The sequence below is a fragment of the Echinococcus granulosus genome (assembly GCF_000524195.1).
Source record: "Echinococcus granulosus chromosome Unknown EG_S00072, whole genome shotgun sequence".
NCBI lineage: Eukaryota > Metazoa > Platyhelminthes > Cestoda > Cyclophyllidea > Taeniidae > Echinococcus > Echinococcus granulosus.
In genome coordinates, this window is record NW_020170452.1 from 63806 (window position 1) to 77799 (window position 13994).

Sequence of the window (13994 nt, forward strand, 5' to 3'; positions counted from 1 at the left end):
TCCTTCTCCTCCTCCTCCTCCTTCTCCTCCTCCTCCTCCTCCTCCTCCTCCTCCTCCTCCTCCTTCTCCTCCTCCTCCTCCTCCTCCCTCTCCTACCCATTTTCTTACGTAAGGACAGAGTGGAAGGCGGCAGAATTAAGGACTGAAATACGAGCCGTGTACATGGACTAATTTAGCATTTAATAATACGCCTGATCTTATGTGTTTACCTTCTCAAGTGCATGGAGCATAAAATGTTTGTCTTCTTTTGATGTTTTATGAGGCTATAATAAGCACCGAAGCAAACAGAAGTTGAGAGGTTAGCATGATATAAGATTCAGCATTTTGAATTAAAGGGCATTTTTCTTCCCTTCCCCCTAGGCTGTCATTAAGTCGATAGGAGAAAAAAAAAGCCGAAAAAAAGATACGCATTTGGCTATTTGTGCTTTGCCCCGGGGCTATACTAATGAGCATTTTCCTCACTGAAGAAGGTGGAAGAGAGAAGCCAACTTTCGTGCCATCTTGTTAAGTACATTTTAAATGTCCACTCGAAGAGTGCAACTTGAGTTTTTATGCCCTCTCTTCCCACTTTTTTGATTTTTTTACAGACTAGCTGACCGGTTAAGGGGCTGGAGTTGGGAGGGCTGTGCGCAATTAACTGAAGTGACTCAAGTGCTCCGCACCTATCCCTCTTGACTATGAATATATTGTTACAGTAGATGACGGTAAGCCTGAAAAACTAGGTGGATTGCTAAATAACTTCTACGATATGGCGGGGTTTCTCTATTGCACCGTTTGGTAGGCGGGCGAGCATATCATTGGTTATCTCCACTGCTGGTGGAATGCAGAAGCAATTTTTCACTGTGACCTTTAAGCTGGAGGTCAAGTAAATAAGGACGAGATCGAGCTAGGAGGTGCTTAGGGAAGACTTCTTCAGAAAGAGTTTAAATTGGTTAAATAGTTAAAAGAAAGTCCAATTCCTATGCCGACTCATAGCCATGAGGCATCCAACGGCACCTTAGGTGGATACCGCCTCGCTTTCATCCTCCCTACTTCTCTAAGTTCTCAATACTTTCTTCTGGAAAAAATAGAAATAGCCCTTTAGGGGATGCAGGTGAGGGAGGAAATTGTGGGTGGTTGCAGCTAAGTTTTGTCTTAGCTCTTAGAAACAAAAGTCACACATTACTTAGGAGGGCTTAGTAAATTCACCTTCCATTCTTTGCATTAGAATGGTTTGACCAAAATATTACCTGATAGTTCTCTTCGTGGCACACTTCCGTGCGGAAAGTTGTGTCGAGATGACTGTTAAAGTTAAAAAAAGGGAACATATAAGCCGTCAAGTTTCTATTCGGAGAGGGGGAGGAAGGAGACAGTTTAAAATTTGTCACCACCTCGGAGACCGGTGGTCTTCTCACCATCACGAGATCGGTCAAAAACGGTAGCAAATTAACGTAATCTTTTGAAACTCCGCCTAGACACTTGTCATACATGATTGTTATGCAACCTGGTACGGCTCTTGTCAGACTGACGGAAGAGTGAACTATCACATATCAGGAAAGCGAATTACTTGCTGTCTCCATGTGTAGGCAGTATGGGGATAAGGTTTCCTCCCAGTTCGGTTGACAGATGGAGAGACCTTTGAACCGACCACGGTAACGACAATATAGAATGAAAGGAAAACATCAAATTGAATAAGGCCGATCAGTGGTGGAATCTAACCATGACCTAATTCAAAACACCGCGTTATTACCCAGGCCAGCAGTACAACCAGGCAAAAGTTAATGCGGAACTGTTGAATTCTCAGCATGAAGAAGGGTGAATTCCCACAAGAGAGATAAAATTTTGCTTGGTGCAATGCGAAAAATTTGTTCCTACTTCTTCCTTGGCCAGCTTGTACTATTAGGGAGAAACAATTTCCCGTAAACGATTTGTGTTTTGAGGAATTTTTACCAAAGCGGCGGATGGTTTATTTATAACGTACAGAAGGATTGAGGAGACATACCATATGCAGTAAAGATTTCGCATAATTAAACCAACTGTCACACAAAATATCAGGTCACGGTATAACTCTCTTCCTCTTTTGAGACTCGCCCCTTCTCCCCTCCTTCCCTTTGTTCATGCCTCTTCTTCAACCGTCCCAACGTATTCGGTGCTTTAAAGACCACCAAAGAGTCAGGAGCGCTAGGCATTAAAATTAAGGTTAAGGGAAGCAGATATTTGATCTTACCATCTAGGATACATCTCGAGGATTTCATTGTGGCCGGGATTTCGTCCTATTCGGGTATCCTACTATCTTTCATGGCATTAAAGCTTGGAAAATTGTTCCACAAGGGGAATATTTTGTATACCAACCGGGTTAGCCTGACAACAGATATATTTAATAAAGTACACGAGTTGGAAGAACCTCATAGGTTTGAGAGTCTGTATCCATTCTTCGTTGTCACAATGTTTTCCCTTCAGTATTGCCGTGATGTCGGAGGTTACATTAGTGTAGCGTCCCGAGACTCTCTGAAGACGAAAGAAGACACAATACTCGGGCAGAACATATATATATATGCAGCACGGAGAAGGTGTCTGGGCTACTGGCATGGCCCAAAGGCCAGCCCACCCAGCGAGGTACAAGGGGGCTAATTCAAAGTACAAAAGTGGCGCCTCACCAGAACCGAGGGATAAACCACTATTGTATTACATTAGTTACCAATAGCCTTCTTGCCTTACCAAAGGTACATGTCAATTTAGCGCTTCTAATGGAAGTCTTTGGAGCTATATCCATTCGCATCAGATAGCCAACCTTAGTAGTGCTTAGGCTTGTCAATCACGCTTTGATATCAGGATAGTTTTTTTGTTGAATAGATTTTGGCCTCTGCTACTAACAACATGACACTCCGAGTATGTGTGTAGAACAGGAAGTCATCGGACCAGATGTTGACGATAATGAAGGTTGAGGGTGTGGAATGAGCAGAGGAACGCTACGGTTAAAATAGCCACTGAAGCACCATTTCATCATGGTGTACTTCAACATTTGTTCGGAAGGAATGTCCCATTAGCGCACACCGTTCCAAGTACGCACTGCCACTCGTTCGCTACCTTGATTAAAGGCACCATAGCTAACTGGTCGGCAACATATGTGAAGATTATCAACAGCAGGACATGTGTGCCACATAACTGCATGTACTATTGTCATGGTGGCACCCAAAATTCGTCTTCAACCCTCTAATTCCAGTAGCTTTACTGTCCGGACAGTTGATCTTAAATAATGTCGAGTTTGGAACCACTAAATAAGCGGCTGAGTTGCCATGATTTTTGATAAAGTTAAAAAATATTGGGCCTAGGATGATTTACAGTGAATGGGAGAGTCTAGCCAGCACTTGAGTAGATTATTCTGCAAGATTTATCCAACTCACCGAGTGTTTCACCACGTTTCATTATGGCCCTCTTATAACTCACGCCAATAAGTACATGGTAAGTGGTTTTTTTTGTCAAAGTAGAGAATTCAAAAGATGGAAAGGTATTCGTTACTTTTATTACTCAAGGATCCGGACATAGAAATAGCTCATTCACCCAAATCCGATATTTCCACTTCTTTGTTTCAATTGTCAGAAACGGTTGAAAAAACCTCACGTCTTTACAAATTAAACTGCCGCCTACAAAAAAATTCGTCAAGTCAATATTTCAAACATTTTAAGGCCAGACTTTGCCACTTCGAAATCACTACAAACTTTACTTTCTAAGTATCGTAAAGAAGACAAGCAATTTCTGATGTCCCTGACTAAATAAAGTTGGTGTTTTTTTCCTGGCGTCGATTTTATATTTGCTTCTTACCATAAGTAGTCATCCCTAAAGTAGGATAAGTCCTACCGCTTTAAATGAAGATTTACTTATTTCCGCTCTTGGACAAAAAAGGAGTCTTCGTGGAGGAATTCGCTTAGTTGCAATGGAAAGGGTGACACTTAAAAAGACACTTTCCTCCACGCCACCTCTGCCTTCATATCCCTAAAACGAGAAGGCGAAGTGGATGAGGACACAATTTACTTGATAGTGAAAAACAAAATAGGTATAGATATCCAAATTTAAGAGCTCTTAGCGTACTTTCCCCTTCGGGGGCCGATGGTGTCTGTTCCGTCACTAGGCTCGTATTTACTGAACCCCTCTCGCCTAAAAGGTGCATTCACACAAAGTTCTTGCAGTGGCTCCTTCCTTTAAGAAAGCTTTCAGCAGTTATTTTACATGTATGAAAGAAACCGATGAGAAATGGCCTGGCCATTTTTATAGATTTGATGTTAGTATCCCTCTTAATTTGTGTTAAATATTTGTGGCCTGAGTCTGTCGGATTCTTGGACACATCTTGCTGTTTACTGTGCATGCGTAAGAATACTAGTTGATTTTTTTTCCCTATTTATAGCGTTCCAAGACCTTTTAAAAGTTATAACAAGTACTCACTGCGCGGTAGAAAATGCACTGCAGATGTACAGCGGAGCTAAGGTTACTGGCATTGTCCGGTAGTGGGACAATTTGCAAAAACGTAGGTTTCCGCCAAGATAAAATGCTGTGTCAATCATACCATCATGGCATTACGTGTTGCTGGAAGGTTTTGAATTTCTGTAAAATCTTTGCAAATTTATTCAACCATTGTTGATGGCTGAAATCTGTAGTGGACATTTCATGCATATAGTCAATATTCCACTTTAAAGTGTTAAAAAACGAAGGGAAATTCTCCGCAATAATTTGATGATGCAAAAAGCCGTTGTAAAGGCATACAATTTAGAAGACGTAATTGTACTTGTCTTGTTTTTTATACCTTAAAAGGAGTGGAAATTTAAATATTATTTTTGTATTAGTTAATAAGTTTCCACCATCTGTGTCAAGGGCTTCAAACCTCATTCATCAACAAGCAGCACGTACAATCACCAAGACGTGCAAATTCGTCATCCATTCAAGGAATCGTTGCGGCTGAAGCAGCACGGAGACCCTGAGGAATGCCAAGGACAGACTTTGAAAGCAGGCGAAGATCAAGTCGTTCGAGAGCACCTTTAACCACTCCGACTCTTCCCTCTTCACAGATTGCGTCCACACTAGACGACATGGTCCCCCGTTAATGACAAACCATCGTCTGCGGGGAGATGGCTCGTGGAAGGTCGAGGGCCAATGTGACATCAATATACGGTGTACATTTAATTTGTCATCAAGGAAAAAACAATTCTGTATTGCCGATTAACATCCTACAGGCAGAAACCTAGAGAAGTAGATTAGATAAAGCAATTGTTTGGAAGATGAAGACACTCAACAGCTAGTGGCAAATTTTCTGTTCAGTGGGACCGCATGCTTAAAATTTTATGCAGTCTCTAGGTCACCTTTGAAGACTTTGTAAGGCATTCACTACTGTCGATGAACTTTGCACAAAAGTGGGGAGAGAGCCGGAAAACATGAAATAAAAGTGCTGTGAAGTCAGAACATGGGAAGACTCTTTGACAAGACTACATGTTCCGAGAAGATTAATAGCTAGTTACTCTTGTTCACCTTGCCAAACTTCATGTAGCAGAAGTCTACTTATTGGAAGCAACGTAAGGTATTATTAAGATTCCACTCTGGTGACTCATTTTCCGATTTGTTGATAACCGGCTGTGCCAGATCGCAAGTCGTAAACAGATCGATCTAGTCATAAGCGATGGCACGGAAACAGTAGGTTCCTGATCTCTCATAGCACGAACCAGACACGCAAAGTTGGCGACATTTAATGTTGCATTGAGCTAAGGGACCGATAATCTGTCCGCGCGTCACACGCTTGATAGATGCGACTACTAGATTTGTGACAGACCTCGTCAAATATCCCCCTTTTGCCTGTCACACTGAAAGGTCGAGAGTAGAAATCACTTCTGACAGTCACTTCTGCTAACAGCTCACAAGCTCTTCGGTAAGCTCCTGGTAAGACTTTATTCTCCCTCATGTACAACTTGATACAATGATGTATTTAGTGTCATATTAACAAAGAGAGTATTAAGAGAAACCTGTTGGATTGTACAGAAAAAATTTTCGGACTTCAAGAATGTCGTAACCGCCACCAAATAGCGATTGCGCAAAGTCGCCTGTGAATAATGAAAAAAGGTTACTTAAATATTAATAAGTAGCAAATGCGCGACCCTTCAAATATCCAAATCATCATCGGGATCGTCCTCGTCAATGTCATCGAACACATCAGGCACGTAATCAATCGTGCTCTCAGGCAGAGGCAGAGTAGACGGGTCTACACTAGTATTTACTGCAGCATGGTAGGGCAGCACGACCTTCTGTTTCGCCTCAATCTCCGTCTGCGAAGCGGTCAGTTTAAAAGTGGAGGTAGGTAAACTTTCAGGCTCCTTCACCTTCTCAATCACCGTGGAAGCGGAACAGCTAACAATGATACGGGTTTTGGGGTCCAATGTGATCTGACAGAGACCAGAAACAGCTGGTTTATTGTGAGGAGCAAGGGTAGAAATCAGTCGCACAGATTTACAAATTGAGTCAAGGGTTCGTCGATGCCAGAAATCAGCTTCCAGGATATTTCTGTTGTCGGTTGGAGTTAGTCGAACACAGGTGGTAGCATAGGACTCAAAAATATCTCGGACCTGTTCACTTGAAGAGGTAATTTCCACATTGGGAGCTTTATAGATGTTTAAGGAACAGATAACTGAGGCAATTGAATGATTAGTGGCAAAAGAAAGAAGATGTGATAAAATTAGGCTAGCCCAATTGCCTATTTCGTGATCGGAAGGACAATCCATTAAAAAGGCGTCCATGTTCTCGAAGAAAATGACCCAGAGCGGAGAATCTGGAGGTGTGGTGGAGACTCGGTTGCCCACCTCCTTTAGACAATCCAGTGCACAGGGAAAGTCCCAAAAATCGATTTTCTGGATGGTAGAGGGCAGTTGGCTTGGAAGAGGGGAGCCGGGTAACTCTGATCGAACAATTAGGCATGTGTATTGCTCGCACAAACGTTTGCACAATGTAGGCCAAATCGAGAAGCAGGAGACAAGAGGGAACGAATCCTCGAAAAGGAGGAACGATGAAAGCTTTCGACCCCCGAGAATGTCAAGGAGATGAACGCTAGGGACGGTCATTGTGTGAACTGAAATGCGGGGAAAGCGAGTAGGTAGGAGTTAGGGGTTTTATGATCAAAATAGTTAAGTCGGTAATCGACCAACTATATGTCCTAGTTTGTTTAGAGTACACTAACTTAAGCATCTGAGTGCAAAGCAGAAGGTCAACTATTACTTATGAGGCTCGATATGCAGCCGGTGAGTAATAACATGCGCATACATTTCCAGATTACTTTTCATTTGTATCGAGCAATAATCAGGATATTTTTTCCAAAGCAAAAAGTTGAGGATGAGAATTAATAACATAATAAGAACCAATTGGCGAAGTTAAGCAGACTTATCAGAAGAAATTGTCATGCGCCCGTTGCCCGCTATCAACCAACAAATACAACAAACGCGCCACGATTTAATTGGTTGATTTACAAGGACACTAGAGCCCTGTCTTTAGTGGCCAATTAAATTATGGCGCTACTCTTGGTCGTGGTGTTCACTAAGACTGAGCCTTAAGAATGACTGCTATGCAGTAAGATCTGTGGGGGAGTATAAACCGCTTTTAGGGAGGACTGTGCTAAGCTTAGAACGTACATTAATGAGCAACTTATGCTTACGGGAGAACGAGAAAGACTTAAAGACTTACTCAGGACAAGGCTATTAGAATGCGGATGGAGGGATGAGCTTAAGTCCTATTGCAAAGGTACGTTGTTTGGAAACACTGAATGTACCATTGTGAGTTCGGTAAATTTTTTCAGTGAAACTCGTTGCACATTTTTTTCGGACCACAGTGAGTTCTAGTTGCTTTCCATTTTGTAGAAGTGATTGCAAAGAAAGGTATTTCCTGCGTTACCGTGAACGATCTGGTGACCGAACTAACTCCTGTTGCCCGTCGGCTTGTTCCAGATTCTGTTAAACAGGAGCTTGTCGATGCCATTCGCAAGTTTTTGCCCAAGGATAGAGAGGACAATGATGACAAATACGAATGACCACTCCCGTGCACTCGTTCTGTGAATTTTTTAAAGCTTAATACACTTTTTTGCTAATGGAGTAGTTTAATGGTATTACTGGTCCTTCTTGATGCCTCCTACTTGAGATTTCATGCTATTTTTGCTTTGGTCAAGGGCTGCCTTGAATGTTTTCCCAGAGTTTACCATTTCCCGCTTATTGAGTAAAACCTACTTCGTATCTCCTCTGCATCTGCAAAAAACGGTTTTATAGGTCCTGCTAACGTCTACCATCCCTAGTAAGCACCAAGTCTCCTGCTCTTTCCTACGTTCGCTGTTATTCACTCCATCATTTTATTATGCTTGAGGATCCGCACGTTTAGCTACCAGTTTCGGGGCGTTGAAGTCAAGCGAACCTTTGAAGTTCGTATAAGGGGACCTTTGAGATGTGACGTGGTTGATCTGTTTTTCGCCATGGTCCTCGGCTCCTTTTACTTACCTACTTCAGCGTCCCCTTGTTGCTCTTGCTAGCCGTCTTTGATGAGGATGACAGGGCCAACCTACACTAACTCTAGGTAGAGGCAGACCGCCCACCCATTACCGAATGTTGACCAGATCCCGTAATACCTACACCCCCTCTGACATAGCTAACGACAGTTCCTCCCTCCTCACATCATTTGGCTGCCAAACAAAAGTAAGCAGACTATTTAAAGGTCAACTTCAGTTTTTTTGTCAATATTTTCCAACTTATCTATATTGTTTGAGAGTAAAAGGCGGGTCAGTTTGATTAATAAGTGGAGCGGGGAGGGCAAAGAAAGACAAGTAAATCAGTGCAGGACAGTCATTATCCTTGTCAGTCTACTTTATTCCAAGGCGGTATTTTTGAAAGAGGTAAAGGATGAGGGAAAAGGGGATTGGGAGCACTAGCACATGGTGGGTATATCGCTGCCTGTTAAATAGAAAAAGGGTGGAGACGAGTAACAGGCTAGATGAGTGGGGCGATAAAAACGGTGATGAAAACGGAGAGTGGAGATGTTAACGATGATAAGGTGGATTGCGGGGCCGATGAGAGACGCACAGATTTACGAGTGAACCTAAAAGGCAAACATAGGCCATTAAATTTATTTATCTCTCCACTTTCCATCACAATATCAAACCATTTGAGTAGTAAGCGTGCTCCCAACTTACTCAAACGCAAAATCTGCGATGTCACATGACAACTCACGCAACAAGATCTTACCGTACCTCTTTCGTATTCAAAAGCTCCAAGGGGAGAGCGCTATGCGGGTTAACCTTGACGAACCAATAGGAATTTCACCGGGCGATCAATAGCCGGTTTTACAAATGACATGCAACATGATACCCCCCGCAATATTAGACTGACATGAAGTCAACTCGTTGGTATGACAACCTGTCGCCTATAACGACACTCCATGCATGTGAATGATAAAAAAAGCCATACTCCTATTTATGTTAGCGGGAATGAAGGAGCGCAGTGATTTATTAGCGAACACACTCAACAGGGAAGACACTGATTCAACACAGTCGTTGTCAGACATGTCTCCCTTTTCCACATGTACTACACGTGAAAAAAAGCTGTTCTTATAAAATATCCCAAAGTCGAATTGGGTTCGTACTGATAAGATGTATAAGCTTGCCGGAAAGTGATAAAAAGAAAAGGCAGCGCAAGTCACGCAATCATTGGTACTATAAAAACGGAGATTTTAGCTTTAATGTAAAACTAATACGGGTGCTTTTGATTGGCTGTAATAAAGAGCAGTGAGGATTAAATTGCACGCCCTCAGAGTAGTGAGCAAAGATGAGTCGTTTCTTAAAGAGAGATAAAAGACAAAAAAACAAAACATCGAGGTTAATTTAAAACTCCAAGTCCACATTTCGCATTATACTGCATGATTTAAAAGGCGGATAACGCCACCATTTCGGCTCCTGCTAATTGCTATTTACAAGCGGCGGTAAACAATATATGCCGTCGCTATAAGCTGGTAACCCTAAACGAATCAAAGGCCTTTCATTCACCCCCATAAACAACCCGTTAATGCGACATTATGTAGGTGTTATAACATTTTTAAGCCATCACCGGAGTGCCTTGGCTCAAATATTTTATTGCCCTGATGATGTTACCACTTGCAGTGCCGAGTTGGTCTTTTCACTAACATCTTTTATCATCAACCAAGCTGTTAGAGGCCCGCATTGGTACAATCGGGTGGAGTAAAATGATAAGAAACACATAGCACCTACTTGTGCCACCAGGGTCAGGCAATAAAATCAGCATGCCATTTGGCACGAACCCCGGTAGCCAACATGTCACCCAATGCCCTCAAAACATTAGGGCAGGAGGACATTCGTGAGCGAGTGTCCTCCCTGTGCTAGACCAGTCCCGCTATAGCCTACACTCTGTCCTTTCTTAAACTGAAGGCTCAACCTAGAGATAGAGAAGCCAAAGATTTAACAGCTTGCATTAATGGGGGGGGGGATAGGTTAGCGATCAAATGGAGACTTAACGGACGTTTGAAACGATCTAATGCTCCGTAAGCTTAACAAGGCTTCTCCTTACTCAGAACACGCAAATTAAGGTCTTCCATCTGACGCTGCATATTATTCGTCTCCTCGTCCATTCTAAGCAAACGGGAGAACCCATAAGCCAACCTTTCTGATCCAGAAATCAGCACAACAACGATTTACCAACCTACCTTGTAATGTTCAGAAAATGAGTGAGTGAGCGAAAGACTAAAGCGGGAGGGAGAGGTGGACGGAAGCACGAGCATTAGCTTCCGCTCACTTACTCTCCCACTCTTCAGCTTGCTATCGCCTCCAGTGCATATCTACACGCGATAACCATTGGCCTGTTCAGCGAAGTAGTCGCCGGCATGTAGTTGTAGTTCATCGCTACGATATCGCGTCAGACGCACCGAAGAGCGCACCGCCTCGTTGATGGATCCCTTGTAGCCGCCTTTCCTGAGCAGAGAGTCAATTGTCTCCTGATGATTCCAACCTGAAAAGGGAGAGGGATCGTGACAACCCATGCAAAGGTGGAGCAAGTAACTAAAACAATTCGGCACTGATGTGGAGGCAAAGTGCACCGGAAACACATACCACGACAAATTTGAGATGTCTCGGAAGATGATGCAGATAACTAGCGTAAAATATGTGGGAAGTAATTTAATTCACACACTGTGCAGATGTAATAATTGGTTATCAAATGTAGGGGAAACCTGTTTAAGTATGATGAGTACGAAGTGACGCAAAGCTTGAGTGAATGGCTTAAGGAATATGATAATTTCATTAGCGTAGAAAGTACCAAACAGACGTGAAAACGGTGTTGCCTGAATACAGCTTCGACATCCAACACCACAGATGGATTAAAACGCGCCTCGTAGTTAGCTGAATCCTGAAAGTGTAATTTCGTACAGAGGTGTAAAACGTGGGCCGCAACCACGCATATACGGAACAAGTTTTTGAGAGACATACACGTCGATAATGGCAGAGTGACATAGCAATGACATTTAAAAACGAAGTTAAATAATTCACACAGAGTATAAAACCAGAGCGATAAAACGAACGCATTAGTTGTGCCCTGTATATCGTAGGTCACATGTTAGAAACAAAGAAATGGAGAAGAGCAGTTACAAAACAGAAATAGACAGGTCATATTGCTCGGTTGAGGCAGTTTTGGCTAGAGCACTTGTTCAAAGATATGTAGAACCACAAAGCCTATTTATTAAAACGAAAGCAAAGTAAACAAGTGCAAGGACCAGAGAGAGGCGCATTGACAAGAAATGGAAACACCTACCTACCAGATATAAGAATAAACAAGGATTACGGCTACGCGGTATGTGGATTTAGCCGGTGGTTATGCTAACCAGCCAAACAGAAGATGCATGACAGAGTAAATGAACAGACTGTGTAGCGTCGATAATATTTACGGAGACTCTCTTCTCAACAGATTTATGTTATGCATTTCGGTAAGCACAGTGCCTAGAAATCAAACACCGAAACCAGACTGGAATGATGCAAAACTTACGATATTTTTATGATGTGGGGACTCAAAGAATGCACTGCACTATTAGGTCAAGGAGACACAGCACACTTCACATTATAGTCGCTTGGCTTTTATAAATCCACAAATTCTGCTACTGGGTATGATCACAAGTGTAGCATGTGATATGGAAACTCAAAATACAAAAAGGTTGCACAATATAAGACCCACTTGTAAAGAACCGGTTCGGGTCCGGCAGGTAAAGTTAAGGAATTAAAAGGGTTTTTAAATTATTAGCGCAGATGTGTGAATCTGACCAAAAAATAGACCATACAGATAAGTAAAAATAGGTCGAAAATGTTCAATGTCAAAAAACAGTCACGGGATGAACAACAATGTTCTCAAAAAAAACAGTACTACATGGGATTGATGAGTTTGAGAAGGCAAAAGACAAATACCCTCGAAGTAGGCGAACTGCTAACCTTGTTCAACGGCAACTTCTGGAAGGTATGTTGCAGAACGTTGAGACCCACGCTCATTTAGAAACTCTATTCGGATTCCATGAACGCCGATCTGGTAAAAAGAGATGAATTTGGTTGGAGAAAGTAATAAATCTGTATGCATATTAAAAAAGAAGAAAACGATGGACAAGCAAACTTAGAGCAATAACCTGCCAATCTTTGTAATCAGCGGCATCCTCGAAATCTGTAAGCAAGGAGACGGAGCAATAGAGGTGGGGAAATTCTTTTTGCGTAATCGGAGAGAAACGCGAGTCGCGTAATGCACTGGGGAAAACGTAAAAAAGAACATAAGCTACCTGTTTAACGCATATTCACGAAGGCCAGTGTACAAGTTCATTGCCTTAAAGGTCCCAATACAGCCACGAAGACGTTGGTCTTTACCATAACTCCAGGTAACAAATAAGGGACTAAAAATAAACAGAAATCAAGAACCAATACTATGCATGATTTGGGAAAGTTCTGGGTTGGGGTGGAGGATCCTGATTAAATAGCTGCCTATGAAGTACGTCAAAACAATAAAGGCACATTTCACGCCGGACTAATGGGTGAGAAATATCACTAGAAGGTGCTGGAACGCTTTCTTCTTCCACACTGTTGTTGTTCTTATCAAGCCTTTGTTTTTTGCATCCCAGAGCTGGCGAATTATGGTTAAAACTGTGTTTAGACATTTGCAAAAGGTGGTACCACTACTACAACAAAGCCAACCAATTGCAAAGTGCGGAAGCAAAGGGCGAGCTTAAAGAATAAGGCTAATTCCTGTGTTAAACAAAGCACTGAAAATCGTATTACCATCCAAAAGAAACTTTAAATTTTTAAGGTTAAATTTATAAAATAAAGTAAAGTGCATGTACATGGTTAAAACGTGTGATACCCAAAGGAAACCGGAAAAGCTAAAAAGCAGGTTGAGTAAAACTAGGCGAGTCTTAGCAACCATATTGAAAGTAACTTAACCCTGACATTAAAGACTCAAGTCAATAAAAGCTTTTTTTAAAGAAGCCAGTAAAACATAAATGGACAGCGGGCAAAGTGTTCAGGCTGCCAGTCGTAAGAGTAATAAGCGAATAAAATGTAGGCCACCACATTCCACCTTTCATAAAACAAGATTAAAAAAAAATTAGCCGAGAAAAGGCTGTTGAAAGTAGAAGTCTGCTAAGATATGTTTAGTAAAATTTGGCGTTGTAGCATAAATATCACGAGACTATCATGAAAACAGAAGTAGTCCTAATTCAAGTGCAGAATGTGTACTGCCGACGAACAAAAAAGCCGAGGGGCTGCAAGTATAATGCTTATGTTGTTTTAATGCACCGTTCAGGGAGGAGGCAATCAGGAAATTAGAATCTCGTGGCCGTATCGTCCCCTCCCGCACCTTGTGACTGCGGTTCCTCTCCTTCTCAAAAGTTGTATTTTTCTTTCCATCTTTTCATCTTTCATAAATATGCCCCAAACGCATCAACCGGGCGTCTCTACGAATGCTAATAACAGAGAA

The 13994-nt window shown here is 42.1% G+C and overlaps 4 protein-coding genes across 4 annotated transcripts; 1 reads left to right on the forward strand and 3 right to left on the reverse strand. All coding sequences in view use genetic code 11, as the record gives it.

Annotated features, from left to right (window-relative positions):
• Positions 1-4912: 4912 nt before the first annotated feature.
• EGR_07191 (hypothetical protein) lies at positions 4913-5062 on the reverse strand (the record flags this gene model as incomplete). The annotated part of the gene is made up of 1 exon (XM_024496440.1): positions 4913-5062. The coding sequence occupies one exon, from the start codon at positions 5060-5062 to the stop codon at positions 4913-4915; it is 150 nt and encodes a 49-aa protein (XP_024349117.1).
• Positions 5063-6119: 1057 nt separating this feature from the next.
• EGR_07192 (hypothetical protein) lies at positions 6120-7073 on the reverse strand (the record flags this gene model as incomplete). The annotated part of the gene is made up of 1 exon (XM_024496441.1): positions 6120-7073. The coding sequence occupies one exon, from the start codon at positions 7071-7073 to the stop codon at positions 6120-6122; it is 954 nt and encodes a 317-aa protein (XP_024349118.1).
• Positions 7074-7561: 488 nt separating this feature from the next.
• Positions 7562-8032, forward strand: EGR_07193 (Enhancer of yellow 2 transcription factor; the record flags this gene model as incomplete). Its single annotated transcript, XM_024496442.1, has 3 exons — positions 7562-7575; positions 7610-7746; positions 7863-8032. The coding sequence occupies 3 exons, from the start codon at positions 7562-7564 to the stop codon at positions 8030-8032; spliced, it is 321 nt and encodes a 106-aa protein (XP_024349119.1).
• Positions 8033-10833: 2801 nt separating this feature from the next.
• Positions 10834-13176, reverse strand: EGR_07194 (AMME syndrome candidate gene 1 protein; the record flags this gene model as incomplete). The annotated part of the gene is made up of 5 exons (XM_024496443.1): positions 10834-11003; positions 12470-12560; positions 12658-12772; positions 12805-12915; positions 12947-13176. The coding sequence occupies 5 exons, from the start codon at positions 13174-13176 to the stop codon at positions 10834-10836; spliced, it is 717 nt and encodes a 238-aa protein (XP_024349120.1).
• Between the last annotated feature and the right edge of the window lie 818 nt (positions 13177-13994).